The following is a 13,569-nucleotide window of genomic DNA, read 5'->3' as shown; positions in this document are numbered from 1 at the left end:
ATTAATGATTTTTGTGCCTCAAGACTTGTTTCTCCTGTTAAATTTGTTCTAGTTTTGAGAAGCAGAGATTGAACATTTCATAGCCTCTTGAGTATTTTCATTTAATACATTGTTCTAAAATTGCATTCTCGTCCTTGATTGTAGTTTGGCAAATTTGGTGGACTCTTCAAGGCTCTTTTAGCACAAGCTGTGACAGCTTCTACCAAGCTGGAGAGGCTGTTGATCAACTATGAGTCTAATGGCAGAATTAACTGGTCTATACTTGGAAAAGCTCAGGCTGGTTTAAATACATTATATTACATAATTCTTGAAGACCATCCACTAAATTCATTGTATATTCCACTCTCTGTCAGAGGATGGAGGAGTACTTATTGATGAAACTCTAAATTCTAGACATATTCAAGTAACATATATGTGCAAAAAATGAAACTATATATATAATGTAGTGTTTACATGTGCATTTTTACATATATAGTATTACTATATGCAATTACTGTATACTATCATATTATACATACCAGAGCATACTATATGAAGTATGTATTTTAACATTCATTGTTATATAAATATAACATTCTTAACATTTCTCTTTTAGAGGCAAATTTCCCCCAAAAGACTTGGAAACACTCTTCCATGGAATGAGTGCTGATTTTACTAGTGAAAACTTCTCAGCTGCCTGGTATCTGATAGAGAACCATTCATCTACCAGGTTTGTAGGTATTCAAATTATAACTGTTAATTTGTGTCATGTGGCTGCTAGGATTTACATCAAAATTGATAACAATCCATTAAGATTTTCAAAAATCTGCATTTCTTTTGTTTCTTCATGTATAAGATAATATGAAATGGGGTGATAATGTCATACTTCAGGGATCTCTGATTTCATTGTCCTGAGTACTATATCCTACCTATCCAGATGTTGACCCCTTTATATCATAATAGATAGTTTTTATGTTGTTCTTTGGCTAAAAATATTAGCACCTAATAATGAGCCTTAATTAGTCATTTGACAACAGACATACTGTTTAACATTTATCATTTGTCCTGATGTGATACTTTTCTAGATTTTCAAAAACTTTCAATTTGAAAAACATATCCTTTGAAAACTCAAGACTGTAGCCACACCAGTATATCACATGGAAATGATTTCTGTGGGCCATAGACATCATATCCTCATATGACAGCCTAGTAACTAAATGCCTAAAATATTGCAAACCAATAAAATTCAGTTTACTTTTCAACCCTTCTCTGAAAATAATTTAGCTTAGCATGATCCAGTCACAAGAGTGATTTGAATTCACATTTTTTTTCTGACCAGAGAAGAAAAAGAAAGCTAGTTTCTTACTCTGTGAAATCTACATTGAAATAGCAAGAAAGTAGACTTGACGCTTTAATTTCAGATTTTCAGATTATTTGCTTGCTTTTTAAATTTAACCATTCATAGTGTTAAGATACATCTGCAAACACTTGCAAGATAGGATTGTAATTTTAAAAAAATTAAAATATTTTTTTCATTCATGTTTGTTAAAATTATTTTTAAAAGATCATTCCATAATCTCTTGAACTATATATTTAAGGTATGAAAACAAACATACCTTAACTATGGGAAAAAAAAATTGTACCTGTGATAAAACTGCTGCATCTCCCCATTCCCCCCCCCCCCCCCCCCCCCCCCCCAGGGCAGTTGGGGTTAAGTGACTTGCCCAGGGTCACACAGCTGGGAAGTGTTAAGTATCTGAGGTCACATTTGAACTCAGGTCCTCCTGACTTCAGGGCTGGTGCTCTATCCACTGCGTCACCTAGCTGCCCCTAAAACTAAATCTTAATAATCTTTTATAACAAAATATTGCCTGAATAATTGTTGTGGGAAGGCAATTAATTGCCATATTATGTTTGTAGGCTAAAAATCATTTGAAATTATCTCAGTTTTACTTACGTAATTTATATAATACTTATGTATTTCTTTGTACTTGAGGATATATTCAGTATTGGGTATTTTAGTTTCTACTTAAAACTGTAATTTTTCCAGTTTAATTGGAAAGGCAACCTTGGGATTCTCAGTGTCTTCTTTGTAAATTAATGTTAGAATACTTTGTCCTTGGTTATTTAACCTATTGAGTTAAACACCACTCAAATGACAGGTCCACAAGGTATCATTAATATTACTTTTGTTTTTGTTCAGTATAGGTTTATTTTAGGAAACTGGCTTTGGTAGAACAGTGAGTAGAGAGTTGGTGTATATGATATTGTGTTTAGACCATAATACAAGTTAAATATTCAATGGAATTCATCCTTTTCAGGTTTTGTACATGAACAGAACCGTAGTTTTTTGTTTTTTTTTTCCTTTTGAAAAATCTATGGGGTTTTAATATTTTTCAAACTACTTTGTGTAACAGATATATTTATTATTTTGGTTAACATATGGATGCAGGTATGTGTGTACTTACCTATACTCATACATTTATATTATTTACATGTTTACACACATAAGATACCATAATTTTGAGAATCATAGAGACTTATTGGCCATCTAGTTCAGATATTACCAGAAAATTATTTTTATCACAAAACACCAAACAAATAGTGTAGCCTCTACTTGACGACCTTTAAGTCTCTTTCCAAAATGGAGACTCCAGATGAAATCAACTGAGATAGAAAGGGGGGAACACCATACCTCTTGAGACAAGCCATTCTACTTGTAGACAATCTAATTGTTCCTCTGATTTTCTTGACATCAAGCCTAAATTTGCCTCTTTGCTACTTCTACCAGTTGTTAGGATCAAACAGAACAAGTCCAATTCTTTTTCCATGTACTTGAATGCGGGAAGAAAGAAAAAGAAAGAAACATTTATTAAGTAGTCTCTAGAAGAAAGAAAAACATTTATTACATACTTGCTTTTTGCCAAGAAGTATGCTAAGCACTGAGGATTCAAAAAGCAGGGAAAAAAAAAACAGTTCTTGCCCCTAGAACTTAAATTCTAACAAGGGTTGACAGCACACAAAAGGGGAGAGTGAGGAGAAAAAGATATCACTTGTATGGGGGACATGGTTTTAAAGTCTAGATGTCAGGAATAGGCTGGCAGAAGAATCAAGGCTGGCTTGGGTCTCTTTCCAAAATGGAGACTCCAGATGAAATCAACTGAGATAGAAAGGTACAAACCTTGCAAAGGAATATTCTAGGTTGAGAATGCTAAGGAACGTTTCATCTCCATTCTCAGTTCCTTCAGTTGTTCATGATATGTCAGTGAATAAAGGTCCTTTGCTATGTGGAAGTTTCCCTTCTATAAAAATTCTCTGGTTTAACAATGTTCAGTGCTCTAACATAAAATTCAGAGGAGATCTGATGAAGATTTTGTACAGAGAGACCATTGCCTAGAAGCTTTGTTCAATGCAGCTTTGGAGTACATTAGTTTTTTTGACTGCTACATCACACAAGCTGACATATTGAAATAGATCCTAAATCTTTTTCACACAAATTCATATCTAACTATGCCTCCCCCATCTTGTTCTTATGAAACTGATTTTTTATGAAGCAGCTAGATGGTGCAGTAGAGTATCTGAATTCAAATGTGAGCTCAGTCACTTAAAACTTACCAGCTGTGTGATCCTGGGCAAATCACTTAATCGCAATTGCTCTACCCCACATCCTCCCAAAAAAGAAGTAGATTTAGCTTAATACTCTATCTACCCTCTTGAATCCTGACTTTGTCAGCCAGTGTTGTTCCATCCAGCGTTTGTGCTACCAACATATTTAAGGAGAATGCCACCACAGGTCCTTGATAAAAATGGTTAATTGCATTTCCGTATACATACATATATACATACACACACACGCACATATATTTATTTATTACCAAGTGACAAATATATCTGAAAATGCCATTTGAGTTTTACATAATTTATCTTTTAGAAGTGTTGGAATCTAAGGTCTTATGACAAATTGAAAAATTTGAACATTAATGAAAATTTGAAAGCCTTTTGTTTTTAATCTGATAGGTATTTTCTGGATGCTTTTTAAAATAGATTATAACATAATGTGAATTATCTGAATATATTTTTATTCATGGTAAAATATTTTATTTGTGGTGCTAAACATTTGTTTCAATTTGTGTAATTTCAGCTTTGAGCAGCTCAAAATGGCAGTCAGCAACCTGAAGAAACAAGCAAATAAGAAAAATGAAGGGAGTCTAGCATATGTGAAAGGAGGTCTTAGCACTTTTTTTGAGGCTCAAGATGCCCTCTCAGGTAAATTGATACTTAGAATCATCTGCTAGGAGCTTCAATAATAGAAACATGACACTGTGTTTGCAGAATATTTACAGTGTGCTACATTCATTCTGTATTTATAAAAGTGGAGATCTAATAAGTGCCATAAATGTTGTAGACTAAGCTAAAAACTCTTTCAAGATTTGGTACTTTAAATCTTTGCCTATGAGGTTTTTGTTTTGATCCTTCTAACATGTATGAGATGAGAGATTATTTTGTCGATTAGTGATTCTCAGATCTTTTGGGCTAATAAGAAAACCGAATTCTAATATATTTCTAGATTTTTTTTTTGTCATTGTATTCTTATGAAGTTACAGTAGTATATAGAATAGTATACAGATAGTTAGGTTTAAAAGTATAATCCATTGTGTATAGAACATAAGACCTATTGGTTTTTTATTATTTTTCTCACTTCTTCTCCCCTATTCCTTCCCTTGTGTAGCAAAGTCTGTAATATAGTTTTCAAGTGCAAAAGGATAACTAGACCAAAGCTTCCCTTGTGTAGCAAAGTCTGTAATGTAGTTTTCAAGTGCAAAAGGATAACCAGACCAAAGACTGAATTAAATTAGTAAAACAGTTAAAATTATTTTAATTCAGAGGGTGCTTTTTGTTGCATTATTTTATTTTTTTTAATGCTGCCTTAAGTTACCAAAAGTTATTTTACCAATAACTTAATTGCATTTAAAACTCACGTTCCTTTTTTTTTTAAACTTGACATTATTCAGTGTCCAAAGTCAGCATTGCCTCTGCTCTGGGGTCAGTTGCCAAGACTATTTATGATTCTCAGAAAATGGTTGTAGTCTTAATTTAATATGAAACAAATAATATTCATAATGGTTATTAAACACATGTTAATAATAGACACTAGATTATAAATGAAATTTTAAAGGATTTGATCATATTTTTCCCAAATTGTTTAGCAAGTTCTGTTCCATTGGCTTTGGTGATTAATTCATTGTTTCAATAAGGTGGTAAATAGAAATTAAACTGCTAAAGGTTAAGGAGTGAAGTGATTAGGAAATGGAGTCATTGGGTATAAACTGCTCTTTTGAGAAATTTGACATTCCAAGGAAAAAGATAGATGGAATAATAAATTCAGAAGTGGAAGGAATCTTGGAGGTCATCAAGTTCAAAATCTCTCATCCTGTCTATTTTACAATTAGCAAAAGGACTTTGGAGCAGTATTGAAAAGTTGTTTTTGTTTATGTGTGTTTATTTATTTTGTTATGTTTTAGGAAGGGAAGATCTTTAGTTTCTTCAGGGTATGCAGGTACATACACATACACATACACACTTACTCTGTCATCAGAATTGCTTTTATCCAGGGCCTCTAAAGTTTTATCTTCATGATTTCTTCCACGAGTCTCCTCTGCACTTCTGGGTCACATGAAGAGTGAGATGGAGGACGAAACATTTTTCTCTGAATTCTATGACCTCTCAAACTTCTCAAAAACAGAAATTATATACCAGTGATAAAGCAACTTCATATATCTACATGGTCTAGGAAACCCAAATCCAAAAGAAGGTTAAAGAAACAAAAAACTACTGGACCTGAGCTCATTCTGCAGCATTCCTCCACTCCTAGCCTAGTGACATCGAGGCTACACTAGCAGACCAGAGGATAGGACATAGGTTTACCACAATGCCCATGTCTACACCTGGTCTCCCCTCTCCTTTTCCAGAGCCATGGAGACTTTGGCACAAGCTATGGAATTTGCTTCATCTAAACAGACAACTTGACCATAGCCCTTCAGGAGCAAAAACCTACCAAGGGCTACAACCCAGAAGCAACAGCATTGAAAAGCTTTGAAGTGCCAGGAAAAATAGTCTCTGAACTTCCTGTGTGGGCTGGAAACTGAGGAACAGAGGTGATGGGACAAGACACTAAGACAGGAAACTGGATGTGGGAGACTGCAGCACTTCAAGTCTGAGGGAAACGGCATAGCATCCAACACAGACTTGTTCTGACCATCCAAATGTCACTTGGGTCAGAGACCTAGGCTGCTGAACCATGAAATGTCCAGGGTACAAGGAGGCTGAGATGCTTTAAGATCCATGAAGAAACCACAATAAAAAAGGAGAGAGGTCAGAAAGTGAGTGATAAGGAAAATAAAGGGGGAGGAAGGTAGGAGGAAGAGAGATAAATTACCAAAGATTTCAGGAAGAAGAAAAATCAAAAACCTTGATTGTAAACAGAGGAAAAACACAGAAGGAAACAAGGGTTTAAAACATAGTATTAAATACTACAAAATGAAGGAAAATGATCCCACATTTGATGAGATACAGAACCTTATAGAATTTGAGAACATGGAACTATGACACACTGTTGTTTAAAAGAGAAATATGAATTATGGAATAGAATGTATGTCCCAAACAGCAAAAATGACAAGCAGAATAGGAAAATTGGAATCTACTATAGTAAGCCTCACTAAGGAAACAAAAGACAAGAATAGATTGGGAATGCCATTACACAGAAGTACACAGCAGAGAAGAGAAGCAAAAAGCATTAAAATATGCCAACTATGCAGGCAATATTCTTATTTCCTGGGCAAGATGTGTTGAGACAACTTAAGGATCCTAAGTTTTTCAAAAGAAAACAATAAAACATAATGCAGGAAAAAATACAGAGAATTATCCAGAACTTCTTGACGTAGAAAAGGAAATTCCAATTGAAAGACTTCACAGATTATCTCCACAAAACAAAACAAAACACAGAAAATCCAAGACTGCAAACTCCAAGACACATAGTGATTTAATCGAACAGCTCACTTAAGAAACAAGTTCTGTAAACCATCACAAGAAATACAAATACAAAGGAAAGAGCATTCAAATAACACAAGACTACCCATTAGAAAAAAAGAGAGAATGGAACAGTGTTTTCTGATGAGCAAGTGAAGTTCGGGATGCAAGCTAAGGTGACCAGTCCAGCAAATCCATGAAAGACAAAAGATGGACATTGAATAATAATGAAGATATGTGGCTGCTTCTTCAGGACCTTTTCAAAAACTTGTTTTTGCTCATACCACTTTACTGAATGTTATGCTGGGAAACATTCATAATGGCATGAGTAGAGAGGTAGAGAGAAAATGGGGAATATAAAGGCAAGCTTCACCTACTTTGGCAATTTTGCCTAAGGTGGTTCCATCTATCTTTTAACTGTGAACAACAACAAAAAAAAACACTATGGGCAAAGGTGTTTTTATTTTATGAATGCATGTCATATGGAACACCTAATTAGTACTTTTGCAGTTTGCCTTCATCTTTTTTCTTTGTAATTTTTCAAATAGTAACGAAAAGAATGACTCAATGAACAATTCTTCACAAAAATAAAAACTGAATTTTATTATTGCTTCTATAACATCCAAAATATATCATATTTTCTTTCTGGGATTGGAGAAAAAAGCAGTTATTGATATATTTCTTTGTCCTTTATAAGAACTAACACATTTTTCTTCTACTGAAGTTAGTTTTTAAACTTTATAATCTTCTCTTTAAGTTACAAAATTGCTTTTTTTTTCAGAGAACTTTTGTTAAACTCATTCTGGAATGTAACTTTTTCCTTGTAGTGAAACATTTCCATTTGGTGGGAGGGGGAGCAAATATTTGTATAAGTGCAGTACATTATAGTATAGATGATTAGAAATGAGTCTGTTATAATCATCTGAGGATATAACTTTAGATTTGATAGCTGTTATATTAGTGTTATATAAGTGATCCCTTATTCAGTTTCTATTAGATTTTAAAAGCTTTATACAACTTAACTCTTTTTCTGGATAAAGTGTTGTATATTTTTTCTTTAAGGCCTGTTGTAACTATTCACAGTTAAACTTGTGTTGATAATCTGTTGTTTTTTTCTCTTTTTTTTTTTTTTTTTTAAAGTTCTATCAACAGATTTGGCACCTTGAGCCAAACTGAATATAAAAATGATGAGCTGTTGAAAGAAGTATAAGCAGGGCTTTAGAGACTCTGGGACAATAATCAAAAGAGGGAAAATATGTATAATTTTATTCCAGTATAATCAAATGAATAGAAAGAGTACTGAGGGGAAAACAAAGTGCTTAATGCTAAGGCAGATAAAATACACAGTCAGCAGTTCAAAATTATATTAGAGAAACAAAATGAACCCCAAGAGCATTGAGGTGAAGCCTGATTCTTTTTTAAATTTTTTTATTATAGCTTTTTATTTACGAGATATATGCATGGGTAATTTTTTAGCACTGACAGCTGCAAAACTTTTTGTTCCAATTTTCCCCTCCTTCCCCCCAACCCCTCCCCCAGATGGCAGGTTGACCAATCAATACATGTTAAATATGTTAAATACAATATATGTATACATGTCCATACAGTTATTTTGCTGTACAAAAAGAATCGGACATTGAAATAGTGTACAATTAGCCTGTGAAGGAAATCTAACCTGTAGGCGGACAAAAATAGAGGGATTGGGAATTCTATGTGGTGGTTCATACTCATTTCCCAGAGTTCTTTTGCTGGGTGTAGCTGGTTCAGTTCATTAGTGCTCTATTGGAACTGATTTGGTTCATCTCATTGTTGAAGAGGGCCACGTCTATCAGAATTGATCATCATATAGTGTTGTTGAAGTATATAATGAACTCTTGGTCCTGTTCATTTCACTCAGCATCAGTTCATGTAAGTCTCTCCAGGTCTTTCTGAAATCATCCTGCTGGCCATTTCTTACCTAATAATAATATTCCATAATATTCATATACTACAGTTTATTCAGCCATTCTCCAATTAATGGACATCCACTCAGTTTCCAGTTTCTGGCCACTACAAAGAGACCTGCCACAAAAATTCTTGCACATATAAGTCCCTTTCCTTTCTTTAAGATCTCTTTGGGATATAAGCCCAGTAATAATACTACCGGATCAAAGAGTATGCACAGTTTGATAACTTTTTGAGCATCCATAATGGCTGGACCATTCACAATTCCACCAGCAATGTATCATCTTTTCATATGGCTAGAAATAGTTTCAATTTCTTCATCTGAGAATGGTCTATTCATATCCTTTGACCATTTATCAATTGGAGAATGGCTTGAGTTCTTATAGATTAGAGTCAGTTCTCTGTATATTTTGGAAATGAAGCCTTTAAGCCTGATACTTTTTAAAATTTCTTCAAGGATGTGCATTATTCATCTACAGCAAGGTGAATAGAATTTAATTTCTTTGGGCCAAAACAAAAGTTTTTTGTTTCCTTTTACTTGACACCAAATGACTGAGGAGAAAGCACATAGAGATAGAATAAACTTTCCATTTCATTAACTGTAGAGGTTATATACATTTATAAGTAGAAATAAACATCTCAATTTTCAGAGGACTTTCCATTGAATTAACAACTTTGTAATGAATTCTTAACAGAAAAATAATTTTTATGGATGCTTTAAGACTTCACATGCTTCTTTTTCCTTATCTCCTATTTTTGGGACAGCCACCAATTCCAAATAAAGGAATAATTATGGAATGATAGGATCTTCAAACAGGAATTAATTTTACAATTCATATAGGTCAACTTCTTCATTTATAGAAAAAGAAACAGGCCTAGAAAAGTGAAGTGACTAACCAAAACCAAAGAGATAGTTAAGGGCAGTCAGCAGAGAAGAATAACTTACTTGTGTCTTGAATTCAACAAATATTACTTAAGTGCCTCCTAAATTCATTGTTAAAGAGCCAAAGATGAAACAATGAAGTCCATGCCTTCACAGGTCTGTCTAGTAGACATTATAAATCATAAAATCAGATACACAAATAACTGCAATGAAATTATAAAGGCCTCATTATAGCATGTTATGTAATACTAATACCATGTCATTGTTTTCAATGAACTATTTGTCTAACCATATACTTTATATTTTTTAATCTGTTTTTAACACTTTTACTTTTATCCCTATCTTAATAGATTTATCTTATTTAATCCAGTCAGGTGTTTTAGATTTCTTTATTGTTCCCCAATGTGAACATGCACATTCTCTCAGCATACTTTATAATCCTTAAACAGGGGCTGTTTTGCTTTTTATCTTGTATCCTTTTTATCAAGTATGGTGCCATGCATATAATAAAGACTTAATAAATTTTGATTGATTGACTTATCTATCTTTCTTGCTTTGTCATCATTCATTTGATAAATGTATATCATCTGTGTTTTCTCCTAAGTCATTGATAAATGTCTTAAATAGAACAGAGTCAAGAGTATATTACAAAATGCTTGGTATGTAGTAAGTGCCTCATAATTGCTTTTTAATGGACTGACTTAATATTAATTCTCCATTTCAATGTAGAATAAATTGCTTAAAATACATTGTAAATCAATCATACTCAGCAGTGAGAGTTGCAGCTTTCTACAGCTTCACCTTTTAAAAATGTTATGAATTTCTTTCATGATTAATTATACTACCAAATGTAAGTATTGTCCAAACTTAATATTTTAAAATAATTTTTCACATAACTAAAAAAAAAGAAAAAAATCATGCTCATTCAACTGTTTATTGTTTTTTGGTTTTGTTTTTTTGTATTATGCCACTTAGAAAATAAAAATTGATGAAACAAAGCAAGTGAGCCGATATTTAGTTATTTGCTTTAATGTCCTGGAAAATAAGATTGCTTTATCAGATTCCAGTGTCTCCTCTCCCCTTAGTCCTGGCTGACCAAGTTTGAATGTTATAGTTAATGTGAAGATAGTTGAGGAGAAGTTTGCTTTGGCAGCAGAAGTAGATTGTAAACTGAGCTGAAGAGGACCTAGGTTCTCCTCAACATGACCTCCTTATCAGTGATGGGTCTTGTTAGTATCAGTAAATTTGGCTGTATTACTTCTCATACTACCAAAGTCTACTTAGAAAATAGCATCTGAAACAGAACTGCTGCTTATATTATTGTAGAGATGTAATGTATCATTTCTGGTGATAAACACATATAGCACATCATCAAAAGAGGATTTTTTACAGATAACTGAGTGTTCTTTTCTAAGTAAGAATTTAAAACAAAAACCTGTAGCATTTATACATATAATAATAGGGAATTCTGCATTTATGCTATTTTGTAATTATTCATCTCCTGTATTTGATTGTATTCATTGATAAATGTGATAGATTATTGAAGTAGTTTGAAATTAATAGGCATATTTTCTATGATGATGCTATTGTTACATTTCCAGTTTTCTTAAAGTCACTTTCAATCTTTAATTAGCCATTAATTATTTGCCTGTTATGTTATTTTCTTTTCCTTTTCTTTGTATTGGTATCATCCTATTAAAATTCTGTTTTGAATTCATAGCACATATGTAGGTTGCATTCATTCATCTCTAGAATAATTCTTTTCATAAAGGTATCAAATGATTTTAGAGATAAGTCTGGTAAAGAAATAGTACAGAGCCCTAAGCTGTTTTGTGATGGAGAGTGGTGAAAGGAAAAGGAGGACATTTTTGAAAACCTTTTGTCCTTAGCTTAAGTTTCTTTAGGGTTCATTTAATATGGTTCTAGCCAGCACAGCTACATATAATAATAATCTTCCTTTGGCACAACTCTGGTTGCTTTATTCAAAGTATGCTTATTACAAGTTGTGTCTACAATGTATTTTGTCATTAAAGTAACTTAATTCCTTAACATTGTTAGCTTTACTCGGATCATATGTATTTAAATTTTAAAGAATCTCCATAAACACTATAACATTTTGTTCCAGCAGATATAACAACATTTGAGTGAATGATTTTATAACAGAAGGCATATTACTTATTCAACAAATATCAGCTATGTGCCAGATATTATGCCAGGCACTTGGGATGTAAAGACATGAAACAGTCCTTACTCCCAAGTACAAAGATAGTTTTGATCATCGATGAGTGATTTGATAGATAGATATTTAGATCTAAAATCTATTTGTAGATTATACAATCTATATTAATCTGCACATAGATTGTCTACATTATCTATTGATCTAGATTATACTATATAAAGACAATCAATTCCTTTAAATTCTTCAAAGGAAAGAGTTAGCTTAGTTGAGTTAGTTCAGTTGTTTGACTCTGTGGCTCCATTTGGGATTTTCTTGGCAAAGATACTGCAGTGGTTTGCCATTTCCTTCTCTAGTTTATTTTACAAATGAAGAAATTGAGATAAACAGGGTTAAATGACTTGGCCATGATCATACAGTTAGTGAATGTCTGAGGCCAGATTTGACCTCAAGAAGAGGAGTCTTCTAATTCCAGGCTTGGACCTCTATCCACTGAGCCACCTAGCTGCTGTGAATGGATTATATTACTCTTTAAACCTAGTTAACATTAGAGATGCTCATTGAATAGAACTGCCCTTGTAATACTTAAATGAGAAAACAAATTTTGGTGGACCAAGAAAAAACACTCTTTCTACAAGCTTTGTTTGCTGTTAATTTTGTCTCCTAAAGGACTCCTTAAAAAGATTGGAAACCACTTTTGAGAGCACTTTTACTTCTTTGCAGTTAAATTACATGATTCAGGAAATTTAACCAATCCATTTTTCTGATGAGCTCTGAGAGATAAAGTGATTTACTTATGGTTCTAGAATTAGTCATTGGGATTTCAGAGCTCTAATTACTTAGTAATTTAAATGATTTGTGAATTCTTTACCTAAGTCCTTACTACACAGATGCAGATTACACCTATTTAATATTTAGTTATATGTGGCTTGGACTACTGAGATCAAAATAATACTTTTTGGCTAATCTGATGTTGTTGAGTCTCTCCTCATTCAGTGGCACTGGTCCTTTGACAAGAAACCTGATTTCATATCCTGAATAGGAGATTAAGACTATATACTGCTAAAAACCTGTCAAAACCATTTTGTATTTTTTTTTTTTTTTGAACATAGGCCTAAATAGGAATTTGAGTAATGAAAGACTTTTTTACTTAGTCAGCTATAGATTTTTAAAGAGCAATGGCCAAGAGTAATTTTGGATCCATGGAGCCAGTAAACAACACATGCTTTTCCATTCTGACTTTTAATAATTGACTATAATTTGCTATTCTTCTCATAGTTAAAAATATAGATTCAAGTTTTTCCTTCATATAATTTTCAAAAATAGGAAAAAGGTTTCCTTTCAAAACTGATATGGAAATGTTATTGCTAATATTTGCTTGTCTTTCATCTTGGAAATTATTGAGCCTCTGGAAATCTCTTTCTGATTTTTTTTTTTGAGAAATAAAAATTATAGCAGTTATATTTGTATAATGATTATATCACTATACAAATATATACAAAAATATCAATTTGGGAATAATGACAGATGCTAGATCATCCTTTTTTCTTTTTCTTTATAA

General features: G+C 32.8%; 1 protein-coding gene across 4 annotated transcripts in view; it reads left to right on the top strand.

Annotated features, from left to right (window-relative positions):
* EXOC2 (exocyst complex component 2) overlaps window positions 1–13,569 on the top strand; it is a 200,436-nt gene that overhangs the window by 41,253 nt on the left and 145,614 nt on the right. For all 4 annotated transcript variants that reach the window (XM_012541697.3, XM_023496373.2, XM_031946943.1 and 1 more), the window contains 2 exons: window positions 596–709; window positions 4,121–4,245. In XM_012541697.3, the coding sequence (XP_012397151.1) occupies window positions 596–709; window positions 4,121–4,245 (239 nt within the window). The remainder of the gene's footprint in view (window positions 1–595; window positions 710–4,120; window positions 4,246–13,569) is intronic.

Source organism: Sarcophilus harrisii, chromosome 1 (genome assembly GCF_902635505.1).
Source record: "Sarcophilus harrisii chromosome 1, mSarHar1.11, whole genome shotgun sequence".
NCBI lineage: Eukaryota > Metazoa > Chordata > Mammalia > Dasyuromorphia > Dasyuridae > Sarcophilus > Sarcophilus harrisii.
The sequence above is the reverse complement of the archived record's forward strand: the minus strand, read 5'-3'. Positions and strand labels throughout refer to the sequence as shown.